Raw genomic sequence first — 13,400 nt, forward strand, 5'->3', positions numbered from 1 at the left:
CTATGCTAATTTTCATGCATTTCGCTTTTTAAGGGATTTTTTTGACCTTTTCTATTAGATTATTAAGACTTAACCTTAATATTAGCTTTGGAAGGGTATACATGTAAATCATTAGATAGGAGAAGTTTTACATAAACTATGTTTATTATCTTAGGGGCTGTTTGGTTTCTTGTATTTAGAAATACATATGTATTAAGAAATACATATTTCTTTAGATGTTGTATATAGAGAAACAAATGGATTGTTTGGTTGATTGTATTTTCTAATGCTGTATTTCTTAAACACATGTTTAGTTTATTGTATTTTGTAATAATGTATTTGGTAAGCAAGTGTTTGATTAGTTGTATTTCATAATACTATTTTGGCATTATAATTATATACTTTTTTTGTGAATTTTCTATGTCTAAGAATGTAGAATACATTTTACCCCAAAAATAATTAAGATTGCAAAATAAAATAGCTATAAATTATTTTGGAGATCTGAAACTCTACTGGTATCAGTCATTACAAACATAGCAAAACATTGAATTTAAATAAAATCATCTTAAAATAAGCAACTTCCTAATAAATAAAAAATTTGCCTATTTTGTAATCATCTTAAAATTTGCCTATTTTGTAATTCGCACTTCGTCTTTGGGGATTTTATAATGCGACTCCTCATTTTTTTCTATAATGTTCATTTAACACCCTAACGTTACTTTAGCTAACTGACATTAACCATGTTATATAGTTTAGGTGACTCCAGTTCAAAAATTACTAAAATACCCTTAAAAAGTTCTAACCTAACCTAAATCCCCACAAAATCCTTTTTCCTCAAACTAAACCCTAACTCCATAAAATCTAAATCCTCTTATCTATAACTAAACCCTACCTCATAAAATTATAATATCAAAACCCACAACCCACAAGAATTTCTTAAAATTTCTACCACGTATAGGTCTTAAAAGTTTCCCCTAACTTTACCTATTTTTCTTCATCTCTCTAGCTCAAACCCTTTTTTTTTCTCATCTTTCCCTAAATTTTCTTCATCTCACTCCCCATCTTTGAGATCGCAAGCAACAAAATCGGCTTGGCGTTAAGGAAGCTTTAAGATCTCTATGGCTTGGAGTTTTGAAGTTTTAAGATTGACTTGACATTTAGGTGATGTTCTCTATGGTTTAAAAAAAACAACAAGTATGGATATTCATGTTATGAATAAAATTAGAGATAAGTACAAGGGTAATTTAGGAATGTTATAAATTACATGGTGGATTATAACAAAATATTCTCTTTCTAGTATCATTCAGTTTGATTATGGTTAGGTTAAATTAACTTAGGGTGTTAAATGAATATTATAAGGAAAATAAAGGGTTGTGTTATAAAATCCCTAAAGATAGGATGCGAATTATAAAATAGATAAAATATAGGATGTGATTTATAAAAATCACTAGTCTTAAAAACAAAGTCTAACACTTGAAAATAACTAAAAATGCTATTTTACTTGAAGCGATCATCTTCAGTGTCCTTAATATAGAAAAGATATTTATCAAGCCATAACTTCCTATTTTTTACTAACTTCGCTAAAAAAACCTCTAGCTTGTGTATCCTATTAAAGTAAATAGTCATAGACAGATGCCAAATCATCATAGTTATACCCTTCTTGTTCTAACTTCATTACTTCAATATAGAGATCATCAGCCAAATGCCTTGATTTTGAGCTATCAAGAGCCATAGCAACTTTTGCAATTTTTGTTGCAACATTTTTCATTACCTCTATTTCAGCATCTCTAGATCTCTTCAAATTTTTGCTTTTTCCAGAGGAGTTAGATTGTACTGGTTCATTTCTGATGCTAGATGATTCTTTATCATAATCTTCACTAGGCCTTGAATGATATCCAAAAGGTTCATCATTAATTGAAATACTGCTGCCTCCCAATCCTCCACCAAGTGGATCTGTTAATTCTTTAGCAAAATAGCGAGTGACATAATTATTGTCACAAACAATAGCTAACAAGTCATAATCTTCAATAGGCTTGTTGATAAAAGGCTCATCTTTACTGTTTGCCTGCACATTAAGATATTTTATTATAAACATAAGCATCATAAAGAAAAAATAATTAAACCTGATAATTTGTATAAATACCTGTACATATATTTCATACTCTTCTTTTCGCATAACTATTTTTTTTTTCTCCTTCTCATCCCATCCTACACCACTTAACTCTTTAAGTTTCTTAATACATTTCCACTCATTCACCAAATGCCTTAAATGGTATCGAATGTTGCTTTCCATCATAGGCTTATCAAACTTCTAGCATATTTCTTTTGCTGCAGCTATAATTGCAGTAGTTTTAAATCCAATCTCATGTTTTAGGCCATCTTTAGCTTGAGTGGTCATGAAGACAAGAAAAAAATGGTTCATGCTAGAAGTCCAGCGAAGATTGTGTGAGACTTTCTTAGAACCATCATTGGACTGCATATCAAAATTCATGATCTACACAAAGAAATAAAAATAAGAGACTGCAAGAAGGATAACCATAAGAGATTAATAAGAATAAAATTTTCCCATAGATATACATGTGATTAAAAAAACCAGAGAGACTAACAAACAACATAAACATAAGAATTGTAAAAAGATTCACAAGAAAGAAATAAAAGAATATAATTATTCTAAGTCATAAAGACACAAACATTCACATGAAAGAAATTAACAAACAACATAGTTCATAATAAATCAAAGATGTTCAGAGATACAATCTACATATTTGTTTATAGGTAGACTTGTCAATGTTGTTCACCGACATGTTAATGTTCCTCACATGTAAGTCTGTAATAGGTAAAAAGAGCATGCATGGTATTTAAATCAAGGAATCTGTAAGATGTACTGAATTGTACTGAATCCAGGAATCTGTAAGATGTGAAAATTGGAAAGCTTCAGAAGAGTAAAAGTAATCCCATGACAACATTAAACCATATTTAAGATATTTTATAAGTTGACAACAACAGAAATAGATATTGATTTAAATTAGAAATGTGAGTAATTGTAACAATTTATGCTCTATATCTTCTATACGTGAATAATCTCTGCTTCATGTGAACAAATAGGCACAAAATTGCAAGGAAAAAAAGATTATAAGACAACATAATAAATCAATTGCTAAATTTCAGTTCTGCATCTGTTTGGAGAAAATTTTCCTTTCTATCTATAGTTGGAGTTGGAGGTGTTTGGTTAGGTGCTGTATGAAAGTTTAAAGCCTTATGAAAACCATACCATCGATAATCTTGATTTGCTTCAACGGGAGATTTTAAATTGTTTGAAGTCAAAAAAAAAAAAAAGAGTTCTGTTTGTGTTGGATGATATCTGGAATGATGATGATAGAGAAAGTTGGGATAAATTACTAGCACCTTTCAGTTCAGTAGAGGGTGGAAGCATGATCTTATTAATAATACGAATGGAAAAGGATGCAAAGATGATAGTGGGTACCATTGGAATCTATATTCTTGAGGGGTTTGAGTTAAAAAAAATTAAGAACTGTGCATTTGGTGATAAGGATCCCAAGAACTACAACAAACTGCAAGACATTGGAAAGAAAATTATAGAAAAGTTAAAGGAAAGAAAGCAAAACTCAAATACCCAAAACCCTTTCTTCTCTTTAATCAAACAAAATCTCACTGCTTACCATCACCATCACCACTACCACCAAGCCCACTGTTCTCCACCTCCACCTCCACCACCAAACCTTCCTTGTCTTTAATCAAACAAAAATCTAGCTCTAAAGAGAGCCTAAAATGGTCTTGAAAGGGATGTGATTGAGAAAGAGGAGAAGAAATAGAGTAGATGCAGTAATGGAGGAGAAGAGGAGCAAAATAGAGCAAAAAGTAACTCAATGATGTGGTGATGAGCAACGAATAAGATCAGGCAAGCAGCTCTGCGATGCGGCGATGGTGGAGGAGAGGAGTTGATGATAGATATGAAAGGAGAGATGAGTTTGGGTTGGGATTTTAGATGAGTCGGAATTAGTTTGAAACGGCTAGTATTGGAATTAGGTTATGCATGAAGTGGCTAGATTTGATGTCAAAATACTGCATCTAAGTCTAATTAGGTATTTTAAAATACTGCATCTGAGTCTAGATGCACCAAAACCAAACTTGGTTTTTTAGATCAGATGCTGTATTTATTAATACAACACCTAGAAACGCAGCTAACCAAACACCTCCTTAGTGTGTCTATTAATACCCAGTTAATATTTATTTTATTTGAAAGAATTAAGGCCCAAATAAAATATAAATGATTAATATTAGAATCGATATACCTTTTAAGACACAACCAGTGAAGCTAATAAGAAAGAGTGAGAGGAAAAAGAGTAATGATTTAAAAAGGAAACAGAATCACTTCTTTAATAAATAAAAATCCTACCAAGTAATTATGGGCCTAAAAGGATCACACTATATATATACATTATTGGGCCAAGCCCATGTAATTAGGGATTTATTAAAGAATAAGTGAGCTGATATGGGCCCAGTTCCAGAAACAGAGCCCATCTATTTAGGAACTTAGATATGAGAAATTTGTTAAAGACACCCTATATTTTACTTTTATTACCATCCATTCCTGACCATATGAATATTTATCATTAACTTTTATATAGCAAAATAATTTTTTTTTTAAATTTTATAAAAGAAAGAAAATAATTTTTATTCGGTCAGCTACTGTTAAGCTAAAATGAAAGTGTAAATAATAATAAAAAATATTATCGAGAATGTCATTTTAGTAAATTTCATATATATATATATATATATATTTTTTTTTTTTTTTTTTGGGTGTGTACGAAGGCCTCTGGAAAACTTTCTTGCTGGAAAATCTTAGTACACTGCTACTGGACGTTGCACTTTCGATCATTGAAACGTACGGTCAATGATGAGGCCCGCTTTTAAATCATGGCCGTAGGAAACTCACCGGGCCCACCAATTGAACGGCCGTGATCAACTGCCAGGTCTGCATCGCAGAGTTCGTAGTACACGAGCAGACACCAGTACGGGGCAATACAGGAGAGTGAGGAAACAAGTGTATATAGAAACGTACCTCGGGATTAGCGCACGAAAAGCTACTAGAGATGCAGTGTACTGCTATGACTTACCAACAGAATGAACGGCTCAGATGATCTTATCCACTTTGCGCTGTACTTTAAGATGGCCCACTGCCACTGGGAAAGGCGTACTTGTACGCAAATGGGGTTATCCTATACGGACGGCGGAGATTTTGATTTGCAAATCCGACGGTGGTGATGAAAAGATAAAATCAAATCCCTCTTGACTAAGTGATGCCAGTGTACTCGCATATCAGCATATATAACTTTTAATGTGGAAAAAGTTATAACGAACTCTATCCACATCTCATCACCACAAAATGTTTATTATCAAAAGCAATATGAAGCTAAAATAATAGCTGCAACTCTTGCCTTGTAAAGTATGAGTGTAAAGAAGAAGAGGAAGAAGAAGACCATATCCTTTGTCACAAAACTAGAAGAAATCATCCAAAGCTGTGGAACTAAACAAACTAAAAAGATTTCATGTGAAATACAAATGTCATTCTTTTTAGCTTTCATTTATTCCAACTAAAGCAATAACTTTTGCAAAGTCCTCCAGCATCATTTTCAGATGCTCATTTTACTCTTATTCTCCACTAAATTATTCCCTGTCAGCAAGAAATTTGATTGGATTATATGACAATAAGATGCTAAAGCATATATAATCAGAAGCCCAACATGGAGTTATTCTTCAGGTGCATAAGCATGTCATATATTCCAAAGTAATCAATCTGGGAAGAAAAGTAGGAGAGTATTTGATTCTTACAGTGAAACTATCAGAACCTCTCTATATGCTAGCAGCAACTAGCAACTGCCAATTGCTTCCCCTAAGGTTTTGTAGGTGTATGGGGAACCCACCTATCTGACTTGAAGCAATGAGAATAACTTTTGATATGCTAATGCCCCCATCATATCTATAAAAGTAGACAGTACTACCAAATATATCATGCAATACTGACAAATAAATTAGATATCTGATACACTGCAATCAAGAAATGCTGAAGCTAATGGACAACTTTTTTTTATTATTTTTTATTACAGCAGCAAGCCAAAGAATCTATAAGCAAATTAATGCCAATAAAAGTACTTTGATGTGTAGATACCTTCAATTCAAATGGAGTTGCACACTAACTCTTAATTGATTTTATCAACTACATAGTGCCATCAAACTACCAAAGCTACCCAAAAGTCAGACATCTATATTTTGGTTGTAAATACCTGCAATTTCCAATTAGGTAGGCAAAGATTAGAATTTCAATCCTCATAACACTACGGACCATCAAATCAATCACAAGATAAAGCTACATTTGTCTCATAAGATGTAGTCAAGGCACAATTATACTGTCACCAAAATTATGACAACAACACAGATCCACAGTATCATTAATCCACCTTGCTGACAGCAAGTTCAGCAAATATTTTGAATTAACAAGAGTTCCAAGCTTAAAAGTAACGCAAGACGAGTATTTTGTGCTTTCCAGAATCAGATATCAGATCAGAATCGATAGCAGAAGCATCCATACACCATCATAAATAGAAAGGCTATTATATATTTATCTTACTTTATCTGGCTTAGCAAACCATATCTGAGGCTTTTCTGTCATCATGCATATAGACCTATTTTTGAGCCTACAAAAGGTAATGTGGGTGTGTCGCACTTGCATAACTAGCATAAGTAATACCTTTAATATTCAAGAAAATGCACAAGGCTTATGGCTCAAGTCTTAGGCATGGCATCGATAAGTCTGAACTCTGAACTCGTCTAGTTATGAATCCTCCTTATGAAACAACAGATGGATTCATATATGTGCTTCCGAGTTTAAAAGGTGGGCGATCCATCACACCGTGTCAACCAATAGGATTTATATGTTCTTGGGTAAACCACTACTTGATCCAACAAGAACAATGAGAAGTATACATGGAATCCTCTACTTAGGCAAATTTGCATCGTAAAAACAAAAGTTTGTCAATGCACTCAGTAAGCGGAGGAGATCATTCTAGTACGACAAAACCCAGACATGTAAGATGACAATAACAGTCTTCACCAGAGTATTATGTGTGCAGAACAAATAACAGGACAGAACATTCTTTTTTATTAATGGCATTGTTACCCTATTAAATAGCACAAGTTGATTAGAGCATTTGCAATACCTAATCATGTAAGTGCCATGTAGAAAGCTAAGAAATAGCATAATTTGATATAAATATATATATAAGAGGAAAATAAATGATACTTTTTGAAGTGGAGAAGGTAAACATTAAAAAGAGAAACAAAATATAAGGTACCAAAAGAATTTCAAAGATATCATTATGTAATAGAAATAATAAACAATAGTACGAAAAAGCATCGGTATTCTTTATATCAGTAACTTAGCAAAATAATATCTCTTCATATTTTTTATTTCATGCTGTCGAAACTTCATTCCCCAGTGAATTAATACCTAACAAAATGTAACAAGAATAACTTTTGCTTTCCATGGTAATCCAGACAGGCTTGATGGAAAACCAATTTTAGAACCTAAAGTAAAACAAATGGTTTTTAGATAGATATGATTTAATGAAGAAAATGTTGTTAATACATTATGGCAGCAACTAAGGAAGGAAATGCATTAACTCAGAGAATAAACTTCGAGTTAAAAAGTGCAGTCCATTAAATGAGCACGTATCGCTAGACAATCATGAAAAACCCTTCACCAAATCTAAGTCTCATTCCATTTAAGGTTGCAGATCATACTTTCCACCTTGAACTAGAAAACCTGAACTACGAAATAAGGCAAGGGATGGGCTGCATAATCTCCTCATAATAGATTAGAAGAAACTGCCTATACCTGATCAAACAAGAATGGTATAATAAATGGTGATACATGGAAAATCACCATAAAGGGAAACCAGATAAAGCACAACCGTAACGTAAAACAAAACTTTGCTTTTTCTTCATTTTCCGCAAGGCATGGGCAACATAAGAATCATAAAGGACTAAAAGAGAAGTTTCATAGATGATTCAAGACATTCTAAAAATTGTGGATGCATTGAATTATTAATGTAACACTGTTCTGCATGGTCCCATGTCTTTGATATCATGAGGGCCTTCCAGATGCAAATAAATGAAGGGATTAACCTGAAAAAACAAGAGAACTAAAACTCGAAAGTTACATGAGACTGTTCTACTGAACCTTCAGTTCAATGAATTTCAGAAAAAAAAAAGGGAAAAGTTACCCATCAGGCAGAATCAGTATTTTAAGCCCTCGATTAAGCCAGTCTTGTGCATCCTTCCAGCCTAGAAGTACAGTACATTTGTCATAACTCAGAAATCAGCAGCCCATCACGGCACAATTATAAACAAAGCTACCAGAATGTCGGCTCGCAATTATATTCCACTCTGGTGGTCCCTCATTTGGAATCCATGAATTGAGCTCAATCATGCCTCCGCCCGATGCCCTTGGTCCTCCAATGACAATTAGTCGTTCTCCACACGCCCGGAATGCCAAACCCCAACCGTTCATTGAAGCAGATCTCTCAGGCAACCTTCCCAGTGTGATCCATGCATTATTCACCTTATCGTACTTCCTCACCTCCTTTTGAGCATAATCAGCGGCATATAACTCATTGCTCACGACAGCAACAAGTGGAGGTGCACCACTTGCACCGTTGAGTCCAGCGGACATGTTTGGGATCACCCTCCAAGAACCTCTCTCCAAATCATATTCCTCTCCACATGTCAAAACTTCTGTGTTGGTAGCCATTCCACCAATGACATAAAACTTTCCATCCATGAACACACCAGAGCACATCTTCCTAGCTTTATTCATGCTAGGCAGAGTGGTCCAACTCTGCTGCTCAGAATTATAGAGCTCCGCAGAACTCAATATAGTACCCTGAGCATCAGTGCCACCTGCTATAATGGCTTTCTCTCCAAGGCTAGCAGATCCAAACAAGCACCTAGGTGAATTCATTACAACCCCAGCCGACCACTTGTTGGCCAGAATAGTATATCTGAGAACAATTTGGGAAGTCAACCCCTTTCCAAAAACAAGGAGCTCGGTGCCTACTGCCAGGGACTCCTTATCGGAGCACATGAAACATTCATTAGGGGGCATCTTAGGTACGCTAATCCAGCGTTCACGGTAGGGATCGTACGCATCCCATTCGAGCACATTGCATGAGAAGTAGACCCAGTGCTCTGTAATCCCCATCTGCCTCCTCAGTTTGTAAAGCTCCCCGTTGCGGATTAAGGACTGGAAATTGCGGTTGAGGGAAGCAATGGTACCGTAATCAGATCGAGAAAGGCGGAGGAGACAATTGATTGTGAGATCCCGGCCAATCGGGGTGATGAGGCAGTTTGCATCATCATAGTCAGCACCGCCGTTGTGGTGATCAGACTCGCAAGGTGGTCGTTCCTTGTCTTGGATATCAGGGGTATGAGGATGCTGTGGGGATTTCTTTCTTTTACCCCTCTCACCCAAATCTTCTTCTTCGAGTTCCTCCAGCGGACGTTTGCTGCTCGAGGACTCGAGGATTTGGCAAGCCATGTAAGCCCACTTGGATTCTTGTTCACAGGAGCTCGGCAATGCTCTCGAGATCAGGCAGGATTGACCCTCCAACATATCTCGGAAGCCCCCAATTCAATCAAGAGATTAAAGATTGGCAATTAGGAACCACTTATAGCTGCTCAAATCTCTTATGCCACTACCTAAATGACTAAAAAGGAAAGGAACCTTCAACTACTTCGATGGAACCAAGGTTCAAATCTAAGTTAGGAGAAAACAAACAAAGCTGACCCAGATTGGAAATTTTAAGTTTCTTCTATTTTTCTTTCTCGTTTCTAACTTCTTGAATACAAGATCTACAATCTTTAAGAAAAAGATCTACTTCTTTTTTTTTTAAATCAGGATAGCAAATAACTCTGTAAAAGACAAATCTTTAGAAGATTTTTGCTAGACCCATCACCCAAAAACTGATGAATGACCGATTTGGATGGAGAGAAAAAAAAATGCAACCTTTCAATCGAATCGGATCGATCTCATCAAGGCTTTAGAGAAGACCCAGAGAACAAAACATCAAAACAAGGACAACAGAGCGGAAGAGAGCACCTAGAAGACGAGGACGAGCCACAAATAGATCTTGCGAGTTCAGATCAAATCAGTAATACCCACCAAAAAAAAAAGATCCAATTTTCAACTAATCCCAGATCAAGATAAGTCCCTATACCTCTAAAAAAGGAAAAAAAAATATTTCTTTTTGAGACCAAGGACGAAGGGAGAAGATGGAGATCTCGACGAGGGTGATGGAAAGATGGAAACTTACTGATGGGTTTTTGTTTTCCTCCCTCGCGTTATGAAAGAGGAGGTGGGGAGGAGGAGAGGCCCTTAATGGGAATTGGGAATTGATACTTTTCTCTCTCACTCTCTCTCTCTTCTCCTCTCTTCTCTTCTCTTCTCTTCTCTCTCTCTCTCTCTCTGCGTGCTATAATACTCTTCCCATCTTCCTCTTTTCCTTTTTTCTTCTCTTATTTCGATTCCTCTCTCTCCTCACCACCCTCGAAATCCTAGAATCCTAGAGCTGAGCTTTCGGGTCGTATTTATCTCTTCACACCCCCCAAATCTTTTTAATTCTTTTTCTAGATTTCCCCCTCTGTTAAATCCTAATTTTATTTCCAAAAAGAGTGAAAAAGTCCAACACATAGTCGACTGCTAAAAAGTCTTCATTTCTCTTTCTACCTTTTCTGGAATAAATGACGATATAAAATACGAAGAAGTTTTCGTTACGGCTCTCTTTTGTTATTTTTGTCTTTTTATTATATTTTTCAGTAAATTTCATGGGATAAATCGAGGCGGAGGAATATTAGATCTCGAGGCTGTTGCGCCGCAGGAGTAGGATTAAAAAAAATGTACCACACACGTGTGGATACCACACTGGCCGCGACGAATTTGAGGACGGTACACGAGTTAAGGATTAGTTTAAAACAAAAAACAGTTTATGCTCATTGACTAAACTTGTCGACTATAATACTAATAATTTATTTCTCATGACAATTGAATGGAGACTTCTTTTTTACAAAAATGCTCCAAAAATAAGTCAGATTTACAAATACGTCGAAATAAAATAATATTTTTAACGCAAAAATGAAAGAAAATAATTATAAGCAAAATGGCACAATTATATATATATATATATATATTTTTTTTTGAACTGTGCATAATATTTTTTCTTATTACAACAATCATTCAATCAAGTTGATGGTACTACAAATATTAGAAATGATAAAGAAATGGGAGTGGGATTATTAAAATACAACTCCCCCATTAGGCCCCATAAGTATTGTACACATCTAAACCTTATTTATATTAAATAAAGTTCGTATTGTCTCCATCGTTATATATCTTTTATTACTACTGCCTTTGTTTAGTATTGGTGGATCCAACTCCAGCTATGGTGGTCCCGAGTCCATCAAAGTTGACAGGGGAATCGGACGGGTCCGATTGGCCGGAAGGGTGGGCCCCGGATGAGACGCGTCGAATGATAGGATTAGTTGGTAGGTTTATTTCTGGGTGCGATCGTAACTGTATGTATGATCGGCTGCGTTTCCCCATTGGACGACGGAGGAAAGTCTAAATTTGACAGTTGGGGGTGGACGGCTGCGTTTATACATTTTCCTTTTTCTTTTTTAATAGTGATATTTTAATTTTTTTTATTAAAAAATATATATTTTAACCCTTCCCTTTTTCTCTTATTTTTTAGATCATTTTATTTTTGAGAGGAACCTGTTTATTAGCTTTTAAAATTATTTTCCAAGATTTGAAAATGAGGGGTTGAATAAAAAATAATAAAAGAAAGTCTAAGATATATATATATATATATTCCAAATTTATTGATATTTTTGGATAGATTATTGATTTATTGTGATGTAAACTCTATCTGTATATTTCTTAATTGACTGGCATATCTCTTTAGAATTGTTCAACTAACACATGGGTCAAAAGACAATACTTGAATCATAATAATCCAATAACGCGTTGCAAAATAATATTCTTTTTTTTTATTTTTATTTTAACTTTTATGAGCAATGATTACGAATAGTCAACCCATGAAATTTGATCACCTTTGAAAGAAAGAAAGAAGGAAAAAAAATAAAAGAATAAGAAGTTAAATTAGAGTTTTAATAGAAAAGGAAGAAGAAGAAGAAGAAGAAGTTGGCTTTCCCACTCTTTTCTCTTACATACTTGCTTAGATCATAAGGTTAAGGATAAGGCCTGTGCTCACTTTGACTAGATTCTAAAGCCCAATTATTTGCAGCTAAATTCTAAAGCCACTAACTTAGGTACTGTTAATTAACACGCAAATTAAACTACCTCATTACATTGGACGATCAAAGAGGAAAAGAGAGGCTCAAAAGTGGGGTTTGAATGGAAGAATAAATCTAAAGTGGGTTTCGTGTGGGAGAAGAAGAGGTAAGAAGGACACAAAGATGGGAGTCAAAAAGGATGGAAGTAATTAAGAGAGCTAGTGTTTTCCACATGGGATAGCTTACAACTTTCGGACTCTAATCACTGCCATGATTAAGTGACAATTAGTACAATAGATGGAAGTAGAATCCAATGGGGGTTTCTTCTATCCTTTCCTAAGCCGATTCTTTTGTTCTTAAACAAGCTGTTAGAAAGTAGCAGCAGAGATGATTCCATTTGTACGTAGTACCTGTAAATTAAGCTCTCAAATGGTATCTTATGCTCGAATAAGAATGATCAACCTGGTGCTTGGAACCTTCCTTCCTTAGTTTTTTTTTTTTTTTTTAATTTTTTGTTGTTGCATTCTTAACTTATCTGTGAATCGAGTCATGTACCCTTAATCAAGCTGTAAAGAGGCTAAACTGAAAGAGATAATTTTTTTGAAGGAACCTTGTGGTGATCTATAATTGAGGGAACATAACTAACAAAGACTTTGAATAATTAATGTTATCCACTCATTCTAATCATCAAGGATTACTGGAGTCCAAATTGACACTTAAGTTAAAATAATTCTGTGCCATAGTTTCCTATGAATACTAATTATTTTTTACAAGAAATTCTAAGTGTAAAATTAGATTTGGAGGATTTATTCAAGAATTATACTCTTCGGGAAAATTGCATGTCACACCATATATTCTCACATATTCACGGTTCACGTCTATGCTAATCAAATCAAGAGTACTCCGTCCGTTCGAGCCAAACTTTAAGAGGGTGTTTTTGTAAAAAATTAGCACTTTTTTTTTCTCTTATAAAAAAAATTTTCTCTTATAAAATTATGAGAAAATTATAAATAAGACTCTGCGTTTTACTAGAAGAGATATAATCCAATATG

General features: G+C 34.7%; 2 protein-coding genes across 2 annotated transcripts; both read right to left on the minus strand.

The window, feature by feature from the left end:
• Positions 1-1,504: 1,504 nt before the first annotated feature.
• LOC140777621 (uncharacterized) lies at positions 1,505-8,297 on the minus strand. Its single transcript, XM_073121852.1, has 4 exons — positions 8,283-8,297; positions 5,118-6,284; positions 2,123-2,473; positions 1,505-2,044 (listed from the first exon to the last, which is right to left on the minus strand). The coding sequence occupies exons 3-4, from the start codon at positions 2,273-2,275 to the stop codon at positions 1,589-1,591; spliced, it is 609 nt and encodes a 202-aa protein (XP_072977953.1). The 5' UTR covers positions 2,276-2,473; positions 5,118-6,284; positions 8,283-8,297; the 3' UTR covers positions 1,505-1,588.
• LOC140777620 (F-box/kelch-repeat protein At1g74510-like) lies at positions 8,162-10,614 on the minus strand. The gene has a single exon (XM_073121851.1). It carries the CDS (start codon positions 9,668-9,670, stop codon positions 8,378-8,380), a length of 1,293 nt encoding a protein of 430 aa, XP_072977952.1. The 5' UTR covers positions 9,671-10,614; the 3' UTR covers positions 8,162-8,377.
• Positions 10,615-13,400: the final 2,786 nt, after the last annotated feature.

This window comes from Typha angustifolia, chromosome 15 (assembly GCF_048772165.1).
Source record: "Typha angustifolia cultivar Huaian chromosome 15, ASM4877216v1, whole genome shotgun sequence".
Classification (NCBI taxonomy): domain Eukaryota; kingdom Viridiplantae; phylum Streptophyta; class Magnoliopsida; order Poales; family Typhaceae; genus Typha; species Typha angustifolia.

Excerpts from the sequence above, each read along its gene's own strand:
- LOC140777620 (XM_073121851.1), bottom strand. The coding sequence starts at position 9,670 with ATGTTGGAGGGTCAATCCTGCCTGATCTCGAGAGCATTGCCGAGCTCC.
- LOC140777621 (XM_073121852.1), bottom strand. The coding sequence starts at position 2,275 with ATGATGGAAAGCAACATTCGATACCATTTAAGGCATTTGGTGAATGAG. Across the intron at positions 2,045-2,122 it reads AGTATGAAATATATGTACAG|GCAAACAGTAAAGATGAGCC; the intron begins GTATTTATACAA and ends CTTAATGTGCAG.